The 22,717-nt window shown below is 45.0% G+C and overlaps 1 protein-coding gene across 5 annotated transcripts in view; it reads right to left on the bottom strand.

Annotated features, from left to right (window-relative positions):
- Positions 1-2,887: 2,887 nt before the first annotated feature.
- ASB5 (ankyrin repeat and SOCS box containing 5) overlaps positions 2,888-22,717 on the bottom strand; it is a 64,038-nt gene continuing 44,208 nt past the window's right edge. For 4 of the 5 annotated variants that reach the window (XM_032468505.1, XM_014553803.2, XM_032468506.1 and 1 more), the window contains 6 exons: positions 10,540-10,619; positions 9,007-9,114; positions 8,169-8,319; positions 7,889-8,023; positions 5,721-5,912; positions 2,888-4,924 (listed from right to left, as the gene is read on the bottom strand). In XM_032468505.1, coding sequence (XP_032324396.1) covers positions 4,797-4,924; positions 5,721-5,912; positions 7,889-8,023; positions 8,169-8,319; positions 9,007-9,114; positions 10,540-10,619 — 794 coding nt within the window. In that variant the 3' untranslated portion in view covers positions 2,888-4,796. Of the gene's footprint in view, positions 4,925-5,720; positions 5,913-7,888; positions 8,024-8,168; positions 8,320-9,006; positions 9,115-10,539; positions 10,620-15,804; positions 15,961-22,717 lie in introns of those variants that run through there. The other variant, XM_032468507.1, reaches the window with a different exon arrangement.

Below are 22,717 nucleotides of genomic sequence, written 5' to 3'. Positions count from 1 at the left end.
TCTGGATCTGAGGGTTCTACATCGGTGGATTTAACTTATCTCAGATGGACAATGTTAACGAAAAAAACTCCAGAAAGGTCCAAAAGGCAAAAGTTGCATTTGCCTCCCACTGGCAACTGTTTACATAACATTTACATTGTATTAGGTAATATAAGGAATCTAGAGATGATTTGAAATGTACAGTAGGGTATGCATGGGTGATAAGCAAGTACCAGGCCTTTCTTTAAAAGGGACTTGAGCATGCCTGGGGTTCTGGCATCCTTGGGGATCCTGGAACCAGCCCCCCACAGATACTGAGGGGCCACTGTAGGTGGTTTTCTATTGTCACTGATCCCTGGGAACTTACACTCCTTTTCAGTGCATGAGCTCACGTGTTTGCAGTTCCATACTGTGGCCCGGAGCTTCACTCCTCGGCCCCACACCTTAGCCACCTCTCTTCCACTTCGGAGTCTGGGGAATGCAGAGTGAGCGCCTCCTGTGTTCTGCTCCACCAGAGGCATCTGTGCTGTTCTAGGGGCGACCTGCCTGTGTCTGCTTCTGCCCATGGAGGGGGTGGGGCATCTTCCTGATCCTGGAGTTCAGACACCAGGCTCACCCACTGGGCCCTGAGTGTGGTCGTGCAGGGTCCTTTACTGGGGCAGGGGGCTGTGCATACCAGGAGCAGGGGCTGTGTGGTCAGTTCGTGCACAGGTACCTGATTGGCTACAGGATCTGACAGGAGCAACTCTGAATTAATAGGGTTTACAGCTCTGTTAAGGGCAGGATGTGAGGCCTGTCTGCCTAGGGTGTGGTGAGCGGGGCCATCTGCTGGGCCCTTTAGATTTGTTGGGGTAAACGCGCATCCTGAGAAGGTGTTTCGTATCTTGCAGGAATGCAGGTTTGCAAAGGGTCCCTCAGGGGGAGCAGGGGTTGAGGTGTCAGTGGCTCCAGGCACAGAGAGCCCCAGGGTGGGAGTTTTGGGGCTCCAGAACGCGCCAGCTGGCTCCACTACGTCCCTACTGAGGTGACATTTGAACAGACACCTTAAGTTCTCTCTTCAGTTCCTTTAAGTCCCAGAATGGGGCAAAGGATTTTCCCGAGGAAGTTCCGTGTGACTTACCCAAAGAGGAACAGCCCGCGCCCCAAGATGGCTGTTACTTACTGGTATAATTACAGCGTCAAAGCAGAATTGAACAGGTACATGATTTGCAGCGCACAGCGCAAGGTAAAAACATGGGGGCCGTTGTTTAAAAATGAAGCATTTCAAGATGATCGTTAAACCAAGCGTGGGGCCAAGTGTGGAGCCGCGAACTGAGTCCCGCAGGATGCCACTTAAACTGGCACATGCAGCTGTTGGATCAGGTCACTGTTCCCCTCGTGTGCAGCACAAGAAGAAAGTTCCCGGGGTTCTTTTTAATACTCTCATTTGTTTTTCCTAAGGAGAATGTAACAAAGTAAAAATTACTGCCTTCCATTCCCCCAGACTGAGACTGTTTGGCTGAGAATTAAATTGAGTCCTTCCTCTGGAAGAGGAACTTCCTGCCTAAGGCGACATGTCTTTGTGTGCACAATAGGTGTGGCTCTGCACAGTAATTTGAACCCTACCGGCGTACGGTGCTGCCTTGGCTTTGAGAGGGAAGCCTCAAGAATTATGAGACCCTTAGGGAAATACTTCTTCTCCTCTTGTTTGAATTGCGCTGTCCCTGAGAATTAATATTTGCCCTCGGGAAGTACAGAACTGTATTGGGGTTTAATTTACCCGCTGGGCAATAGAACTTAAAAGAAGGGCTGGCCCCCACACTGACAGGGAGCCCCCATACCAGAGCAGTTGTGAAAACCTGGAAAAGTCTGAGAGTGATTATTTCGGTTTTTAAGAGAGGGTGCAAACCTTAAAATAAACTACAGAATAAGAAAGTAGACAGGCTGGAGTGAAAGAGTGAGGCTAACCCAAGGGAGAGGATACATTTTTAGGTAACCTGTAAATGGAGAACCAGTCAGCTGGGTTCAGGGCCATCCAAGGAAACATCATGGATACATTTAGACCTTTTTGGAAGAGGCCAGCCTTTCAACTGTGTTTCTATTTACTGACTCAGAAGCATGGAAAATACTGCGTGGTTACAACAATAATAGAAATGAAATAATTTTTCCTGCAAAATAAATGTCTCAGTAGTGCTTTACCCCACTATTTATTTCTATTTCTTTAATTTCATGTCAAAAACAGTCCTTGACCAAACGATTTTTCAACTTTACGATGATGTGAAAGCCATGTGCTTTCAGTAAAAACAACACTTCAGATTTTGAACTTGGATCTTCCCCCCGGACCAGGAACATGCTGTCGGGTCCTGGGCAGCAGCACAGCTCCCAGCCAGCCGCTGACCATGAAGGAAACAGCGGATGCTCTTACAACCGTCCTGGACCCAGCCACTCTGCTTTTCACTGTCTGTACGGTACTCAATGTGTGACATGAGGTAGTCAATGCTTTCTCATAAAACAGGCTTTGTGTTAGATGGTGCTGCCCTGCTGTAGGCTCATGTATGGGTTCTGAGCACATTTAAGGTAGACCAGGCTGAGCTATGATATTCCGTAGGTTCGTGCATTAATTTAAGTGCATTTTCAACATGGTATTTTCAACTTACAGTAGGTTAATCAGGAGGTAACCCCACCCGACGTATAGGAAACCCGTAGGTTGTTTTTGTGTTTTGTCTTCGCCTTTGTGGAACTCTCTCCTTGGACCTCCATATGCGTATACAGTAAGGTACGGATTAAGAGACTTCGAGGTACTGTTTTCAGTCTGCACCATTCTGTTCTCACTGTCCCGCGATACAGTGATCGGAAAACCAGTGGTAAACAGAGCTAGGGCAACGGAATCATGTTCTCCATCACCTTCCATTACAAAATCAAGTACTAATTAGAACAGGAAAAAAGTGTTTTATTCCAGGGAATAAATATCACACTTTAATATATTAACAAAGATACATTTAATTAGAACACTTCTTTGAGAAGACAACTGTACTCAAACTAAGATACAAGGTACCAGCATACTAAAATTTTAAAGTGTCTATCCTTATTTTAATATTTGATATTTACTTCTTTTGTTGGCCCAAGACCAATGAAGAAGGATGCGCTGTATCACTCTTAAACTCCGAGACTGCCTCTGACTCAGGGGAAGGATTAGTAGAAAGCTGTTTTACTAAACGCAGTTTTAATACCTGATTATATTTAATAGGTTTATTCTATAATAAAAAAAAAGTTGAGATGTACACTATTCTGAGGATATTATAAATTTGCTAGGCTGAAATTATTTAGTAAAACAGGCTCACTTAAAAGCCTCTGCCACATAGAAGCCATTTCTTAAACGCACTACAGCCTTATTTCTACTTTTAAAAATCTAAACAAATGGTTTTTAATGCAATCTTAGTGACTTGGAGGTTGTGTACAATAATAGTTTATTCCCCACATGTCTCTGAAAGTCAGCCAAGAGCTAAGGAAAAAAGGAAAACAGGCCCCTGGTTTATCAAAAGTGGTCAAAATGTTTTATGAAAATTTCATAAATTTAAAAAACTCATCAAAATATTTCCTTCTCCTTTATAGTGTTATCTTGATTATCTTATTTCTAAATCCATAAAAGACACAAATCTAGTCTAAATTACAGAGCAGGTGTAACTTTTCAAAAATGGTGCTTTATGTCGCACTCAAGCACAGTTAAGCAGGCGAGAGCACGCAGCACTCGCCCCGGCAGAGGACGCCGCGCGCCAGCGTCCTCCGGCCTCCAGCGCTCCCTCGGACCGCCTCCCCCAGACCCATGATTGCGGATGGAGGATTAGAGACACCGCTATGAAGGCCTACAAACAGGTAAAATTTCTAAGGTTTCTACATTTGCTAAGTGGCACTCCCTTTTCCTTTTCTTTGGAAACCTCACAATTTAAGGCGTTTTTATCTTCCGTTTTTGACAGCCTCGGACTGCCCTGATCCCTGCGGTGTGACCCAGGGTGTCTTCATCCATTAGACATGAAGTTCACGTTCCTCGGTCCAGGCATCAGCAGTTTCCCAAGTGGAGGAAGCCTGGAGTGAGATGCGTAAAAGCAGGAAGGGAGACTTGAGAGGCGACCCTTGAGAAGGAAGGGTCTTCAGACAGCCTGAGCAGGTGTCTCATGCTCCAGACCCCCTCAGGTGAGGGTGCAGCAGCGGTAACTCTGAGTCCTACCGGTTTTGGAAATAGGTCCACTTAAGGCGCCGATATGACCAGTGGGGTCTCTGGGGCAACCCACCTTTTCTTTACTGAACTGATTATTATAATGACAAGTGCTCATTGGACATGGTGGGTTCCTGAATGAGGGTCATCTTTATTTCAAAAAGGTTATGTTTCTCTTTTCTAAACCATACTCTACTTTGTATTAATATCAAAATACAGAGATAAACAATTACAGTTGCCAAAACTTAAATGTTAACACATTATTTGAAGAATATAGGCCTTTAGAAATACAATATATGAATACTTTTAGTAGAGGTTCACATTTTTCTGTTTCACTCTAAAAAAAAATGAAATGGAGAATTTCTCATTTTTTTCTAAATCAACAAACGGATATAAGGGAGCAGCTAATAATATGTAGATGTGTTAAATATTATAGTCCAAACCAGTGCAAACGCATGAAGTAGCAGCGCACACTGGCACGCGGTAACGCAGGCTTCCATGTCGCTCCTTGCCTGGGGCTGCTTGTTTCGCTTTACCCTAGCTGTAGCATATTTTAATATGAAATGTACACTACGCAGATGACAGAAATTTTTGATTTTCAGATACTTAGAATTATTTTACTGCCTTATCGATACTGTAGGAAATTCTGCAGCAAGGTCGGCAGCTGGAGCTGTGGGATAAGGTGCAACCTGGACCTTCCTAGGCAGTTTCTGATGCAGAGTCGGCAGAGCTGGCACAGAGGGCTGGGGGTGGCTGCGAGAGACGCAGAAGTGTTTGTTAATTAAAATCAAAACAGGGTTTTCTGTGTTGTAAGACATGTGAAATCACGCCCCCCCCCAAACCCCTAGTTTTGCAGTAAACTAGGGTAGTATGACCGTTACCCTAGGGAAATTTATATAAGCCTTTGTACGGCTTTTATGTATAAGACTTTATTACAACTGAAGTATAGTCCATGCATGTTCTTTAACACATTATCTTCAAGCTTATGAAATTATTGCTGCATGTAAAGCCTCAAAGGCAAATTCTGCTTTTTGAAGGAGATATTCAATCAAAAGCCCCAAGAAGAGGTATGCACTGAAAGGGGAATTAAAAATTTTTTTTCCCTCAAATTAGGTTTACTATTTAAGCCAAAGCAAATTTCACTGTAGTGTCTAGACCAGGCTTTAGGATTTCTATTTTAGAACAAAAATACTTTATTATGATTGTTTCTGGAACATGTCACAGATGGTGAATACCCCCATAAAATGGGGCACATTTTCAAATATTTATTAGCAAATATTAAACAGAATTGCATATTGTTTATTGTCAAAACAAACAACAGATTTAACTTAACCAAAGGAATATGAAAGTCAGGTAGGATGAGAAAAAAGAAAACTACAATCACCGTGGTATCTTTTTTATAGCTGGAACCTAAGTTAAAAAATTATCTTCTTTCAAAAACTATTCCAAATGTTATGCCATCATTACATGACATGCCAACAAAAAGTCTTTAAATTTCATCTACTTCAGGCAAAAAAAAAAATTTAATGCCCACATGTCTCCTCCTTACCTTCATGTTGAAGCAACAGTCTTTCCACCAGACTGCTAGAGGTCGCTACGTCGACGGGTCGCAGAAGCTCTGTGTTTTTGGCGTTGATATCCGCTCCGAATTCTAGCAGCAAGTTTACAACTTCCGTACAGGGCTGCTGAGCAGCGGCGTGTAGCGGGGTATCCCAGTATTTGCCTTTTTGTACGTCAGCGCCTATGTGGAAATAAGGAACGGTGGTCAATACGGACAGAATTTGTCAGACGAATCACTTACATCAGCAAGGGGAGGCGGGTGTGTCAGCCACACAGAGGACCTCAGCTCCTTCTGTAATGAGTTATTTCTTTATGTATAATATATATCACCATGCACAGTTCATACACATACTTCAGACATACGTTATATACGTGTACTCAGTCTTAAAACATGGTCCATCTGGATGGAAGGTGCATACTTCTGTTGGATGCTCGGATATTTTCCCCTATGCTTGAAAGATCTCATAATAAAAAAAAATTAAAACAAATTTTAAACAGTTTGGGAAAGTAATCATATTAACTAGTACTATGAAGAGTGCACAATTAGGTCGACTCTTAAGCATTTTCATCGTGATGGATAGTTCTGAGGGTTATTCAGGAGGTTTTTGCTCTTATTCTTTTCATTTATTTTAAGGCAATGAGCTCTTTGGCTTCTTGGAAAACTCATGCATCAAATATGTGAGCTCTTGCGGTAAAATGTATATAGATTTTCCTCTCATGTCTCATGTAGTTTAATTCAGTAAACATTAAAAGGCTCTGAGCCTCTTACATGGAAAGGTGCACTATATGTCTGCATGCAAAGTCAGTTTTTTAAATGCTTATATTTTTAAAAAACCTTAGATGTTAAAGTACCTATTACATAGTTATTTTATCTGCGTATAAGCCCCTGGCACATGGTGGTCATCTGATGCGTGTGCAATGACTACATACTGTTCAATATTGTAAAGAATAATAATCCCATTTTCCAGTGCATAAATGGTTACAACACCAAGAAATGTCTATTAATAAAAATCCATTAAGTCCTTTTCAACTCTGCTTTCTGATACCGTCGGTAAAACTAATGATGTTCGTGAGAAGCCGTACATTTTAAGAGTCCCTTGACAGTCCTTCTGCTACTTTTAAGTTTCAATAAATGTAACTGTTTTCAATATTTTTAAATCAAATATAAAACATTTAGTGGAGAAAATTCTATTCCATAACAAAATCTCCATAGAGAAAGCATAAACTCTGTTGGTTATATCAACTTTATGGGAGAACAGAGCCTGAGAATAACAACCAATCCATAATTACTAACAATACGTCTTCCATTTTTTTACCCAATATAAAATATTTGGAAAAGAATAATATGGCTAGCAAAGTGAAGAAAGATGACAAAGAGTGAACTCTTCTGCTTCTATTAATTTATATAGAAAGTAACAATCTGTCAATGATCTGTATGTAATAGGGAAGAAACAGTACATGCAGAAGCTGCTTGAGGTTTCTAATCTAGCCAAGATGATGTGAGTAACGCATAAAGCGGTGACTGAAAATATACATCAGTGTGTATCAGAGGCCAAACGAGTGTCATAAACAATAAAAAGCACAGAAATCCATTTACTTATTTTGCGAATATTTAGAGAAAAGAGATGGCGGGAAAGAGACAAGGGCCACGTGCCCCCGGGCTCCCAGTCCTGTGGTGGCAGCGGCCGCCACGGTCTCACAGGATTAGGAATCGTTTCCTGCGGCTGAAGATGAACCTTGAGGAACTGGCTTTTTTCACGCAGTTAGTGAGTCTTTCGGGTAGGAGGGTCAGAGAGAATGGAGTTTGGCGAGTGCAGCAGTTCCTGTGGCTGGTAGAGGATAAGGTTATCATCCCTAGAACTTTGTTGGATGGATTTGTTCACAGAAGTACACGTACGTGGCACCATTATATTCAGCCGCGAGGATCTTAATTTTATGCCCTTTTCCAAGGAGGGCTTTCGGAGCTCTGAGGCCAAGTGGAGATACCATGAAAGAGGTTCCTTTCACGGGCTGTATCGTTCCACGTGAGAATGCTTAGAATAAGAACATGTTTAGCCACGAGATATAATTTTTTGAAACAGGTTATTGAAATCAATGTGGAGCTGAGTGAGTGCTTGTGCGCGCGGACAGAACGGAAGATGCTGTCCAGAAACTCACCAGCGTAGAGAAGCTTCTGGACGCAGTGGAACTGCTGGGACATAGAAGCCACGTAGAGAGGGGTCCCCAAGTGAGGAATGTCTTGGTCGACATCTACGCCCCAGGAGATCAGGATTTCTAGGCATTCGTGGTGACCTGCCAACAGAAAGGGGAGGCGAGCGTGCGTTTTCTTAACGCCTGTCCCGGGACACGCGCACCTCACCCTGAGCTTCCCCCGCAAGGCCGTTCCCTGAAAGGCCAGCGGAGCCCCGGGGGCTGCCGAGGGACCCCGCCCCGGTACCTTTGCTGGCGGCCTCGTGCGTGGGGGAGGGCAGGCAGGACTCCAGCTGCGGCTTGGCGCCGTATTCCAAGAGCAGCTCCGTGCAGCTCGTGCTGCCTTGCGAGCAGGCGTTGAATAACGGAGTCACGCCATCTATGGTGATCGCGTTTACCTACAGCAGAGCAGAGCTCCCACAGTGAGTCACAGAATCGCACAGCGGTCCCTGGTGGGCACGTAAAAAGGCACGTGATCTGGGAACAGAGGTAACTCGGAAGGTGTGCGCAGTGAAGACGACAAAGTGTACTCAGCTCACACACGTCAGTCAGCAAAGCTGGGAAACTTCAAGAGATAAAGAGAAATCGGACGCGTGGATGATCCACAGGGCTGGGCGTGCAGCTAGTGAAGATCGTGGGGAAAAAAATACTCGAGAATCAAATACACAGAAATGGATTCGGCGATTAGGTACTTTGTAATTAGGGGGAGTCAGCAAATGTAATAGTGATGAGAGCTGTGATGAAGCCACTTTGCTGGTGGCAGTTTAAATTGGAAATTCTGAAAATTTATTTTAAAAAAAAATCATCGAAAAGATGAGCAGACATTATGGGCATAAAGATGTCCATCTACTGCTGTTCAGAATCACGAACACAGGACATAGCCTGGGGAACGTCCTCTGTTATGCAGCTCCATTTTTTGCAGTGACTGGAAAGCCTTCCTAGAGTGCAGGGAGGCGATCTGAGAGCTTTATTTTTATTGTCCTACTTTTGAAAACTACTAAGGAAGAACGAAGCAAAATGAGAACTTGGCATGATTCTCTCTGCCAGTGGGTGGGAAACGGTCAATGCTTTTTAAAGGGACTTACGTTAGCTCCGGCCTCCAGAAGCGTCCTGGCACAGGCCTCGTGATCGCCGAGGCAGGCTTCGTGCAGCGGGGTGACGTGGTCTATGGTGACTGCATTTACATTGTAACCCTGAGGAGGATGTGGACAAGTTTGAAACATGAGCGAAGAGTTGTATACAGTCCTCTCTGTGACTGTCATTAGAGAGTTACAGACGAGCTCAGAGACGCTCAGGCAAATCGGGTTTAAGCTGAGCAGGAACAGCGGTTCAGATGGCCCAGAGCCAGAGGTCAGAAGCCCCGAGCCTCACTGTCACACCGTCATATCTACACCCGGCTCTGCCGGGAGAGGTTTGCTCAGCAGATTTTGAATATTTTCTTTAAATTTTGCTTTCTTCTTCTTCTTCTTCTTTTTTTTTTTTTTTTTTTTTGTCTTCATGAATTGTCTTGGTTGCTATTGTCATTTTGGGTTTCTTTGGTAGAACGCAAGACCGTTTACAGGCTGGACCACCTGTCTGGACTGGGGCTGTCAGATCAGCTACCCCCCTACAGAGAGCCGTGGCCCGCGAAGGCCAGAGGCCCTCTCCCACGGGGCTCCTCCCCACCCGCCCGCCCGCGGCGCGAGGCGCAAACTGGCAAATAACCCGAGACTCCTCTCCCCTCCGAGAACTGCATGACGCTTTCAGGGGCAGGCTACCCTTTAGAAGTTGGTGACGTTGTTGCAGTTTTTATTTTATTTTTCATCAGGTGATGAGCAAACCACACAGTCCCACGGTCATCACAGAACTGGAAGCCCCGAGGGAGGGTCTTGTCCTACGTCCTCCCTTCACAGGTGAGAAAAAGGAGGCCCAGATGGGCTGAGATTCACCCAGACTGCCAGCCTGGATCTGGGTGCCCTGCAGCCCAGGCCTCCGCGTGGCGACACGACCCTCCCTTCCCTCGCGGCCAGCCGAGAAAACTCCCGTCTCCGTGCCGCTGGGAAGCACCTGGGGGTGTGTTTAAGTCTCGCTGGCCAAGCCAGGGTCCCTCCTGCTTTGGTGAGGAGCCTGTGTTTTCCGTTTTTCCCTCCCATGAGTGTGATAAGCAGACAGGGGTAGGCGTAACTGTTCTGTAGTTTTCACAGGCAATTCCCCGGAACGTGTTACCTATCACCATCATGTGAAAAAGACTGCTTAGCCTTCCGGTATCATTACCCCTTCTTGGATGGTGTATGAATGAACTAAGCCTGCGATTAGCTCTACACATTGTACCGAGTTAAGCATATTTTAAATGCATAATGAATAATGCATACGTCTATTTCTTGCTTAACTATGCCTATCAATGAATAAATGTACTGTATGAGAAATCTGAAATACTAAGACATAAGACCAAAATAGTTAAAAAGAAGTTTCAAAGATAAATGAAGAACTTTGGACTTGGCTGATAATATGAGTTAAAATAAAAAGATCACTAAAATACACTAAGCAACGGTATTATTTCTGAGTTGATTACTATTGACAACGAATGCTCTACGCTCCTGGGACAGGGCCATATTGTAAAGTTTATGTATGCTTTTTACCTGTGATAATAATGTTCTCAGAGCGAGAAGACGACCTTGACTTGCTGCTTCATGGAGTGGTGACCGATCTGCCCAGGAACCTGTCAGAAAAGAAAGAGAATAGAAACCTGTGGGTCAGGGTAAGCCCTGACAGATACAGTCCATGGCTGTGAAATGGACACCAGTCAGAGTCCGCGTGCAGCAAGGTGACCAAGGTCCTGGGAAATGCATGCTTCTCCAGAGGACCTGGATTTGCAGTTTCCAAATCCAGAGGGCTACAATGCATGTCCTGGGATTGCTGTATCTTTTGAATTATTCTCCAAAAAGGAGGAGGATTAAAGTCACTAGATCTGCTACAAAAAAAACCCCACTCTGTTTCACGCTTTTTTGGGCAGACCCCAGAAAGACAAATTTTTTGGCAGTGTCAGCTGGGACAGCAGCTGGAACATTCACCGCTCCCCACTCCTGGGCACCCTGCTGCTCCCCTGCTCTCTGCACCCCAACTGCCCTGCCCCGAGGGGTGAAGGGGCTGCAACTGTTCCAAGGAGCTGAGCCCTAAGTCCTGAAACTTCGGACAAGCCAAGTGGGTCCTAGAAATTGGGTGTCACAGGTTGGGAGTGGCAGGCTGTCATCGGTGTGCAAGGGCTCACGCAGGGGGCACTGGTCCTCTCTGCTCCGTGGTGGGCGGATGGAAGCCTCCGACCTTGCACTCTGGTGGATATAAAGTATTGATCTGCCATGCCCCCCACCACCCTCTCTCCTGACAGGCCTTTGTGCCTCTTCCATTAGAAAAATCAGTGCCCTTCCATGTAGAAGCCCCCTTTCCTTCTCTCTGAGGCCCTTCTCGGCACCCAGCCACCACGCAGAGGTACACCCTCTCTCCCACCCTTCCCTGCTGTGGTCCATCCACCCAGGTGGCTTTATAAGATCCTGAGTTGGTGCACAGTGATTTTCTTGTACACAGGTCCAGCGCTGCCAGTTTGATTTAATGGACATGAGAGATCACGCTGGAATGATGAAATACGAGACGATGCCAATAAGAAAAACGTTCACTTAATGGGTATCACTGATAAATCAAAGCAATGCTGACTGGAGAGAAAATCTCCCCGGATGTAATGTTTGCTAATATCTGTCTCCTTGTCTGTTACCTCTTCCCCCTTTTTTGGATCCATGGGATGCAACAGATAGAAATTAAAAAAACCCAAGAAACAAAAAAAGCTGCTGATCGATCCTAGTGCAATTTAAATAAAGTCATCTAGCTGTCGGTCAGAAACATAGATTCCATGAAGAGCATGTCTAAAGCTTGTTTAAATAGGTCAGGAAAATGACTGGAAACACAGTAACATGTGGCACTCTCAGAAACCACCTCGCCACTCCTACACTTCATACCCTTGCAAAAGCCCCCACATACAACCCTGCTTCTGCATGACGGTCTCACAGTGGAACTTTGCCACAAGTGAGGTCCAAACAATTCTACTGGATAAAGTGCAGGACACATCACAAGGCTGATGAAATGAGCAAGTGAACCTGTTTAGAGGGCAGAAGTCAAATGCCAGCGGATCTTTTTATATCCAACAGTATTACGGGGTTTCACTCAAAGTGCAGATCTCTCTTCTTACTGCTGTGGAAGCCACGGTTAATGCTGAAGAGTGTTTACCGTGCGCACGATTCTAGGCTGAGCACTGTGTGCAAATCCGGTTTAGTTCTCACAGTCCTTTGAGGTCCATACAATTATGTGGAAGAAATGAAATCATTTAGAGTCACACAGTCTAACCCCAGGGCTGGTGCTCCTCACTCCACTGCACTGTCGTTGTGCTTTTCCATCCAGTGTTATTTCTAGCTTATCCAAAAAAACAGGAAAGCCGCACATCGCCTGCTCTGAGTTCTCAACTGGAAGAAGAGTTATGGTTACTAGTTTTTATGTATTATTTGTTTTCAGTACGCAGCACTCCTATGTTACATTAAAAGCAGAATCGAATTACTGCATGCCAGTAAATATTTGTTGATAGAACAAAATTTGGTGACAAAATAATAATTTATAAGAAATTGGAATATTATGTCCTCACTAAATAAAACACAAGAGTCACCATCGTAAATAACATTCTTTGGGGGAACACCTGTGCGCCAAGTTCCAGCTTCTGGGATGAAATCTGATGCTTTCAAAATCATGCACCTCTGACCTCTGCCTGTCTGATCACTAAGCAAACAGCTTGATTGCAGAGTGAAACTCCGGAGGACTTGAGAATATCTATGTTTTCATTATGAACATTTAAATAAGAAAATTATAGTATTGTTTCCAAACAGTGTGTGTGAAACCACTGCATTCAGTTCAATCAGCAGAGCAGTAGTAAATTAGTAAGGTTTTAAGTAATCAATGTTTAAATATATGTTTGAATTTCAGTATTCACTTATAATACTTATAATGATTGTGTTCCTTCCTGTATAAGGAGTCGATAAATCGCATTTTCCTAATTTATCTCTAAAGCTGTATGCTGAATTATATGGCGCCAATTTGTCACCACTGTCTGTTCTTCCACTGTCACTAGCTAATGTGGCAATTAACCAGATGCTGGGACTGAGAAAAACCTAGAGAAATGGCCTTTGGGGTTCATTTTGGGCTCATTTCTTTCTAGTACATTATGGAGACATTTAAGGGGCAGCAAAGCTAACAATATTTGCAGCTGATGAGTACTTTTGCATACAATTTTCCATTGAAATGACTGCATTAGTCTTCTGAACAATTTCAACACTGCTTGCTGGTGTTCACACACACACACACAAAAAGTGTAAAAAAGGAAAAGGGTCATTTAGAAAATAGGCCACACCAGGGCCAAAATCAAGAAATGTAAGTGTGTGCAGAACCTCCCGTATCACCGCCCCCACTTCTCCCCCAAGACTGTCACACAGCTCTCTGTCCCCACTGTCATTCTCTTTATCACCAAGACTTAAGTTTGTTAAGGTGAAAGAAACAAAGCTGAAGCCAGATTTCCATATGTGCATTTGCTGTTATTGCCAACAATGCGAACTTCACCGGCAGGAAGGGGTGAAAGGTCACAGCAGTCTGCAGGAAAGCATGGGGCGGGCGGTGGTCAGTGACAAAACCACCCAGAAAGTACAGTGCTGGGTGAGGGGTCCCTCAGCCTCAGGCAGGGGCGCGGCTTGTAGGAGTGACTGCCCTGTTGTTTCCTGCTCACCTGCATGGACCCCTGCTGCCTTCTGTGCCTTCAAGAATGGGCAGGCTGGGAGTGGGAGGAGGAGGAGGAGGGGAAGGAAACAGAGACCAGGAGGAAGTAAGAAACGACATGGGGTCGAGAGCCCAGAAGCTCGTGGATGAAAAAGACTGAGGGGCCAGGCAGGCCTGGCTTTGCTCCCCACTCCAGGGCAGAGGTCCTTGGGAAGTATCTAAACTCATAAAACGGGAAAAGTCCTGCCTGTGTGACAGGATTCAGGGGGATTAGAAACGAGCACCCACAGTGAGTGCCTGCTATGTAAACGCACAAGAAATAGTACCCAGCATTCTTTGCCAAGTAAGAACTAACAAATAGGGGCGATTTTAATATGAATGTTTGGTAACAATCCTTTTCCTCCAAAATTAGGGAAACTCAAGTCATAAATCACAGCATCTGTTGACCAACATGATTTTCAGTGCTATCAGCTTAATTCAGTAAAGCACGTAGAGCAACGGAATGATTTACAAGTGCATCTAAGCCAACAATCAGCACAGCTCCTGCATGCTTTTCCCGTCAGCTATGAGACATGAAGACCCATCCGTCCGTTGAAGTGACTCAGCACATGCACACTATTCGGGGAAGAGCTTTCTGTTTTGCATTCTGCTTACTTAACTCCCAAGCAACCCCACCTCATCTGCTTTCTTGTAATTCCTTAAGTGAATTTCTCGAATTAATCTGGTAACACAGGGGAATCAAAGGACACATCAGGCTCCCGTTTCTGTTTTGAACTAAACCTTCACCCCTCCCTCCCTGTTTCTCCCCTTCAAAATCTGAAATTCAGAAACTGCAAATTTCTATTCAGATATGTTCAATATTAAATATCTTACCTTTCCATACAGATATGCTTTATATTAGAAAAATTTATAAGCTTTCTCAAGGCCAAACAAAAGATAAACATCTTCATTTACAACAATTCAGTAACTTTAGGTATCGAAGATTTAAAAAAAAAGTTCAGTTTAACTCCTTAGGATAAATTATACAGTGTGAAAACTGTTTTACAAAATATTTGTAACTTTCACCAGGCTGATCGCTGCCCACAGTTGTGGTCTCTCCGCAGCTCCACAGAAGGTGACTGACTATATTTAGAAACAACACTGGTTCCCAGGCATCTGGTATATTATTTACAGGGAGAGAGCCTGCCCTGCCTGTAAACATCATGTTACAGAGTAAAAACATTCACATTCTTAGGTATTTACAGATCGGTAAGGGTCCGTACCATACCTAAGTCACCATCTCCCCAGGGCACTTCGAGCCAGCCACTGCTGAGGTAAATCCGACTCATATCTTTTTTGATTAGCTTAAAAAAAAAATCGCTTGTAATTTGCTGGCTCTATTCAGCCATTTTATGGCGCTCTGAGCTCCTTGTAACATGACCTTTCACATCCAAAAAGAAAAACAGCTTTTGAAAATCTGATTTATTTTCAAAATTGCCTTTTCTTATTGTTCACTGCTCTTTGAGAAACCAGCTATTCCTAACTCATTTTTTTTTCTCTCTTTACAGTATGTGCTCTGCCACAAGATAAAAGTATTACACTTAGATCTCTGCCCGTGGTGGTGGTGAGAGCATTGTATTTTTCAGAAGGTCTTTGCCTGTCCCCACCCTAATTCCGTCGGCAGAGGTGGGGAGCAGACTCATCTGAGAGCAAATTTAGCAGATGGATGGCTCTCTGGGTTTGGGCCACACCCCCTCTTCCCCAGGGGGCTCAAAACAGGAAAGTCAGGACAGCTGTCACAAATGGGATTACAAGACGGCCAAAAAGCCATGACATCTTCATATATGAATCAGAGTGGGAGATGCTAATACCCGTACAGCTCCCTGAACTATTACATCAACGATCTTCCTCATAATGGCCATAGATTCACCGTGAAGCCAATAAAACTTAGGTCTAGAACCCATAACTTGCACGGCCACCCTCTAAGACTGTGCGGGCAACTTCATGTTATTTGTCTCGAAGAAGATCCAAAAATGTGGATAAGCTTCAGACTCAAAAATATCTGACCCACCCCTAGTCACAAGTTTATAAAATAATTTTAAAGTCACTAGGCATTTACTGACCCTGATCATGTACTTTTCTGTTTAGCAGATTCATAGAGCCACATAAATCCTTGAGGAGATGGCTGATAAGCAGGGAAGTAACGTGTTGCCAAAACCAGTCTCTTCAAAGATTGAGACGGCCCTTGTCTTTTCGTTCTCAGAATACGTCCTCGTCTTTCGTTTCCTGAAAACGATGCTAGCTCGGATCGGAAACCACCAGCCGGAGCTGCGCCCCGGGCACCTCAGATGTGTATGCTGACTTGCATGGACGTGCCATCTACTCTGATCGATTTTCCCGTTTCCATCATCTCATAAGAAGACAGTGTATGGGCCCGAACAGAAAAAAAACAACAGATAAGTGAAACAGTGCTGCTGTGGTTTATCTCAAGAAAGACAAATTTTCCAACAAACTGAAGATAGTGGTTTGCCCCATGAATACCCAAAAATCAAGAGAGAGAGAGTACTGAAGACACGCCTCAGGAATCAGAGCTGCCCTTGGGAGACGACTCAGCCCCTCGGCCGGCCCTCACTGACTGTCAGTGCCGGGCCCAGCCCACCGGCCTCCGTCCCCGGCCCCGAGGTCAGCGCCCAGCACGGGCACGAGTGCTGTGAGCTTTGGTAGTTCTTTCACCCCTGGGACCTCCGTTTCCTCTGCCTTCCCCACTGATGGGCCCCGGGGTACTCCCTGAAGCAATAATCCTGTGCCCCAGACCCACCCACCATTTATCCACTCATTAAACGTTTCTGGTGATCCGTGGACAAGGCACTCGGAACCCTCCTGGAGGCTGGAGATACACAAAGATGACTTAAGTATGGCCTGTGTCCACTTGAGTTCAGCTTGGACTCTACCCTCCTGAATGGCCTCCCTCAGCCTCCATCTCACCAATCTTGCCTGAATACCGCCACGGAATTAAACTTACATTAATGCACCGGAGTTCCGGCTAGCCCATGCAGTGCCTTTTGGGAAACGGAAAAGGGCCCCTCCCCTGGGGCAGCCAGGCCCCCACGCACACATGCCCAGTCTCCACAGCAGCATGTGGCTGCCCTGACACCACCTCGGCGACCTTCTCATTCTCAGGCTCAGAGACGTTAATGGCTCCCCACTGAATACAGTCTAACGTTCTTGTCCTGGATTGAAAGATCACTGACAATATGGATTCGACTGTTGTTCTATTTTCTACTACCGACCTTCACAGCATCCCCTGTGGAAGCTAAACACTGGCCTGTTGTCCATGTTCCCCCAGTCTTTTTTCTTTCGCTTTTCTATCATCTTCCCTCAACTCAACACTCTTCTGCAGAGTAATTTACTGCAGTGTATCTGTGTTTCGGTCCTTTGGTCTGTGTTTTTCCTGCTCATCCTGCAGGGACTGATTAAGTCCCAGCAGCAGAACTGGCTTGAAGCCGGCTTCTTGAAGAGAAGAGTTAGGCTCCTGGTGGGGGGAAGGTACACTAGGGGAGGGGGAGACGGAGAAGAAGAGAAAGAAGAAAAAAGGGGGAGGGGGCATGTGAGAGAAGAGGAAGGTGCAAAAGGGATGGACAAGGGCCGAGAGTGAGAGCGACGGTTTTTTCTCCCTGGTCCTGAGTAACAGCAGGGCCCCCGTCCACACTCTGGCCGCGCCCCTGAGAAGGGATGAGAGCAGAGGCACCAGATGGGCTCTGGGCTCTTGTGTCCCCTTCAGGACACAGTGACATGCCTTAGTGTGGCAGAGGCAAGAGATCTGCTGGATAAAAAGTGGGTGATTACACAGAAGAGGGGGTAACGATGCAGGGATGAAAGGGGCTTAGACAAAGGGTCCACCAGCAGGAGGCCTGTGGCCTAAGGGCCGGTGGTGTCTCCCCAGGGCGGCAGCATCGGCGCCAACCTCTGCACCACGTCTAAGGGGGAGAAGACGGGGAGACAAGACTGAAAAGATGGAATTCCCAGGCAGCTCGGGGCACGGGGGCTTGCCGCCAGATTTAACTTGGAAGCTAAAGAAGGCTGGCATGTTCGACCACGTCAATTCCTGGAGCAAGATTCTTTCTCACAAGACGAGAACGGCTTCTCCCGGATCTCCATCCCGCCCATCTTGCAATGTTCATCCTCTGAACATCCCCGATGGCCCCAGCAGCAGTCTGCCTTCTGCTCCGGTCGCCTCGGCTCCTCTGTGTGGGAGCACTGATGCTGGCCTTGCCACACTGCTAGTACTGAGTCTGCAAACTCGGATATTCCTAAATCAGAGGCTCCCCCGCCGCTGATCCACAGCGAGCTTTTCTGCTTTCTCAGACATCATGCCATTGATCCGCACAAGAACCCCATCCGAGAGGCCGTGGGGAGCTGTGTATCAGGGGTGAGAACGGGCTGTGGAGGAGGGCATGTCTGGACTGGATCTCTGTTGTCGTTGGGGTTAAATGACCCTGCATGAGAAGTGAGGGACACAAAGCATGTCCTTAATAAAACTTGCTAAAGCTTAATAAAATGATCATTTTCATTGCACTGAGATTCAGGGTGCTATGGACTGAACTGAACCAAAGTTATTATGTTGAAATCCTAATGCCCAGCATGATGGTCTTAGGAGACAGAGAATCTGGGAGGTGCTTAAGCCATGAGTGTGGAGCCCAATGCATGGATTAGAGCCTTATAAAGGGTTCCAGAGAGAGATCCTTGGCCCCTCACCACATGGGGACACAGGGAGGAGGGGCAACACTGAGCCCACAAGAGGGTCTTCACCAGAACATGACCTCAGGAGCGGGCACTCTGATTCGGGACTGCCGGCCTCCGGGACCATGAGAAATAGATTTCCATTGTTTCTAAACTGACCTGTCTGTGGTATTTTGTTAAGACAGCCTGAATGGATTAAAGCAGGAATAAACTCTCTCCCCTGCTCCCACCCCAAATGCTAATGCTGAAGCCCTAACACTCAATGTGTGTCTGGAGACAGGGCTTTAGGAGGTAATTCGGTTAAATGAGGCCATGAGGATGAGGCCCTAATCTGACAGGGCTGGTGGGCTTGTGAAAAAAGAAAGACAGACCTCCCCCCCACAATCAGGCGCCAAGGAAAGGCCACACGAGCACGCGGCAACAAGGCAGTTCTCTAGAGCTGGGAAGGGACCTCTGACCAAAGGCTGACCGTGCTGACAACTTGATCTTGGACTTGCCAGCCTCTGAGGCTGTGAGAAAGTAAACTTCTGTAGTTTAAGCCCCCAGTCTGCGGGTTTTATAATGGCTGCCCGAGCAGGCGGAGACAGAGATGGAACAATTTGCCTCAAGTTACAAGCAGTAACCGACAAAGCATGAAGCAAACTCAGCTTTTTTGATGGTTCGATGAAATTTTATGATACAATAGTCTCTCTTCAAGCCCAGAACTCACAGTGCACTCTGTGGGCTGCCGACTCGTAATGCGTTCATAAGGAGTATCATAACGAACTGACGTGCTGATTAAAGGAGAGTTACCTCCCGAAAGTGAGAACCGCGGAATTCTGCTTCCTACATTCTCATAGCGTAACAACGCCTGTCTGAAACGGTAGCTGCACTACAGCAACAGCCCCCGAGCTGCACCGTGTCACCTGATTATAAACGTGGTGCATTAAACAGGACAGTAAATTAATTATAAAATGCACAAAAAATCACAGTGCTATCTTCCAAATAGAACCATTACAAACGCCTGTATATTCTTCTCAACTGTTTCTAAATACACATTTTTTTTTAAATTAAGATGCAACCCTACTATTCATATTGCTTTTAACTCCTCGCATTCATTTATGGGTATCACATGGTCATTGTTCCATTTCACAAAATACAACTCTACAATATTCTAAGTAACAGATATATGATACATTAGCCATTTAAACTACTGTAGAATTGTAGGTCATTGCATAGGTGCACTGGTATTTACTTAGTTAATCCTCTACTAGATGATGTTTAGGTGGCTTTTAGTTTGGGAGAATCGACATTATTTCTTATTTTTGCAAATGTGTCTATCTTCTTAGGGTAAATTCTTAAAATTTCAATATATGTCATCAAATTACCTCCAGCAAGGCTGGCTTTACTGACATTCTCATCAAGAGTGCTGGAAAAACCTAAGTTAAACCTAATGAAAGTTTGCCAGGACTTTTGTCTTTTTTTAATCAAAGCATAGAGCATTTCTTTTTATTATTATTATTATATTTTCAATATATTTAAGCTGTGTCAAAGAAGCTTGTGTAAAACAATTTTTCTTCACACAAAATTTGATTTTTAATATAATTTTATAGCTTATCCTCAACTTCCTCTGGAGTCTATCTTCATTGAAGATGTGTGCGACGCATCCAGGTGAATTAATGTACTTATTTTTAAATTTTTTGCCATCGTGTCCAACTCTGTGACGTTGTTCTTACCCCCAGTCAAGTGTATATTTAGGTAACTGACTCTTCGTGTGAGAAACGACAGAATGACCTTTGTTCTACAGTGACTGCCTGTGTTCCTCCTGGACGTTAAGGATGCTGAGAGTGACGACTCCTTATTACGGCTGTCTTGCACCCAGCGCAGCCCACACAGAGTAAGAACTCAGTAACGCTCATCACACTGTTAACCCCTCTTCTGTGTAGTCACCCACTTTCTACCCAAGCTAATTTGCTCTTAATCCTTCCTGATAATGTGTTGTTAAAAAGTAATTAGAAGGAGACGTCTACTGCGGTGGGCGGAGGGGCATCAGATTCCTTTCTCAGTCTTTTAAAGAAATGATAATATTTTATCCTATTTGAAAATATGCTTTGCATGTTCTAAAAACTTATAACCGTTTCTAAATAATATTCAGACCCCAACCATTATATAGTAAATACAACTCTTAGGGTTTTCGGGGGAGCAGGGGATCATTTTTATCTCTAAATCTGCGTGTTCAACCTTTAAGTTGACCATCGACCATTTTGACGTTCTACTAAAATTTACACTTAGGTTATTCTTTTAAGAATAATCTCCTTACACAGCTCCTCGGTACGACACTCATTCTCCTCTATCGTTTCCGCATTTTCTGTTATTAAAACTAAGACCTCTGTTTCAGAGTGATTTAAGGAAGTGGTTCTATTCATTTTCCTGCCTACATCGCCAAACCTACTTTAGGGTTCAATTCAAATGATTCAAAATTTCTATATTTAATTGCTTCGAAACAGTCTTTTCTTGCTTAATAGCTGCTTTTCTTGTTCCTGCGCCAACTTAGAAACACCTTCTGAACCAGAAAGGTAAACAACCCAGAGCCTGCGAGTTTACCCAGGTGTTTAACACACAGTCACGGGAGTTGAGTCAGCAGGTGCCTTTTCCAAACGCTAAAAAGTGCAGACACAGTGCAGCCGTTGGCCATGCCATACCTTGAACGTGTCAAGAGTCCGCGTTCTGGAAAGCGCCCAGCTTCCAAGTTAGTATTTGCAAAAACAGGTCAACACCGTTTATTTCAGGGCACCCACAGATTTGTGAGGGCTGCTCTACTAACCTTGACTGGTCAGAACACCCCAGCTAGCTTTTCGCTTAGAAGAACATTCTTCTACACTCGCTAGCCTTCTTTTCGGGAGGATCTGCTTAATGCAGGTCTCTCCAACAGCAATGTCTGCGGGCATCGTGTGGTTGACGTCCCGGCCTGGACCACCGGGTGTCACAGGGCAAGGGCTCCAGCCGGAAGAGATGTCAGCGACTGGGTTTCTAACTGCTCTTTCCTCCCCTTCAGACTTTCACAGAGATCCCTCTGTGCTAACTGGAGGAGGGCCTTCACATTGAACTCTGTGCAGAAACCCTGGAAGCTGGGTTGGTAGGTGTGGGGGCTGGGCCAGAAAAGCAATAAGGAGCTTTTCTATTTTTAAAGTGGAAACTCAGCTGCCGCCAGAAGTATTTAACTATTTGCGTGATATAGAAAGTTAAAAAAAAAAACAGTGTAAAATCACCTTTCCCAGTCGGAAACAGAATAGAAAGGAGCTGTCTTAAGACACGAAAGCCTGTCTGAATTGTCTACAGATCAATCCGATGCAAAATCGCCCACTGAGGACAGCAACAGATGACGCTGCAGCCAGGAGGCTCAGCAGTGATCAGTGACCAATTAGCCTGCCTCCTCCGTCCTCAGGAATAAATAGTGCCTGTGCATTAGGGTCAGCTGGGAGCTGGCTCATGTTTTCATCTTGTAAGGACCTAAGTTTAGAGCTGGCTTCCCTACAGAATCACAGTCCTCTTATTTATATAGACATAGCTCCCTATTGTGATTTTTCTGGAGGTCATTTCTGGACCAAAAGACGTCAGCAGTCAATTTAAAGAACAGCGGAGATTTTTCACCCTAAAAGGCAGAGGAAAGAGCAGCTGGAGAGAAGAGAGGAAAAACGGAGCCTGTGCCTGGTATTTTTTGCTGGTGCGTCAAGTTGAAGGAGGCACAGGGTCCATGAGTTGGAGCCGGCGCTGAACTAGACAGGGCTCCGAGGATTAACTGAGCTGGTGATCCTGTTACACGGTATTAACCTACTGAGATTGGTCTAGATGAAGAATGGTCACAGACTCTATTATCTACATTTTTAAATCACGATTTATTAGGCTCTACCTTCTGTTGGTATACACAGAAAAAAAATTACCAGGGTATTGGCTTCCCTTTCCGAGCTGGGTAAGAGAAAGACCATCTCAGGAGTGGAGTCACTTCCCACACACTCCCTGTTGCTATCCGCTGCCGTATTAACACTGCCAGTACTTACTTCAAAGTAATCATGGGTGAATACCAAGAATATCTTTTCCTTATCTTGGATTAATTTCTAATCCTAGGAACTATGTGACCTGGGGCAAATAGCATGATGATACCTCAGTCTCCTTTTCTATAAAATGAGATGCTGGGAGAAGATGGGGCTTTTCTGGCTCTAATATTCCTTGATCCAGAGTCTAGGACTAACATACAAAGGGCAATGTGGTATGTGAGCTTTGGGAAGCTTTCTCATAATATTATATTAGCACAAAGGA

Source organism: Camelus ferus, chromosome 26 (assembly GCF_009834535.1).
Source record: "Camelus ferus isolate YT-003-E chromosome 26, BCGSAC_Cfer_1.0, whole genome shotgun sequence".
Taxonomy (NCBI): domain Eukaryota; kingdom Metazoa; phylum Chordata; class Mammalia; order Artiodactyla; family Camelidae; genus Camelus; species Camelus ferus.
The sequence above is the reverse complement of the archived record's forward strand: the minus strand, read 5'-3'. Positions and strand labels throughout refer to the sequence as shown.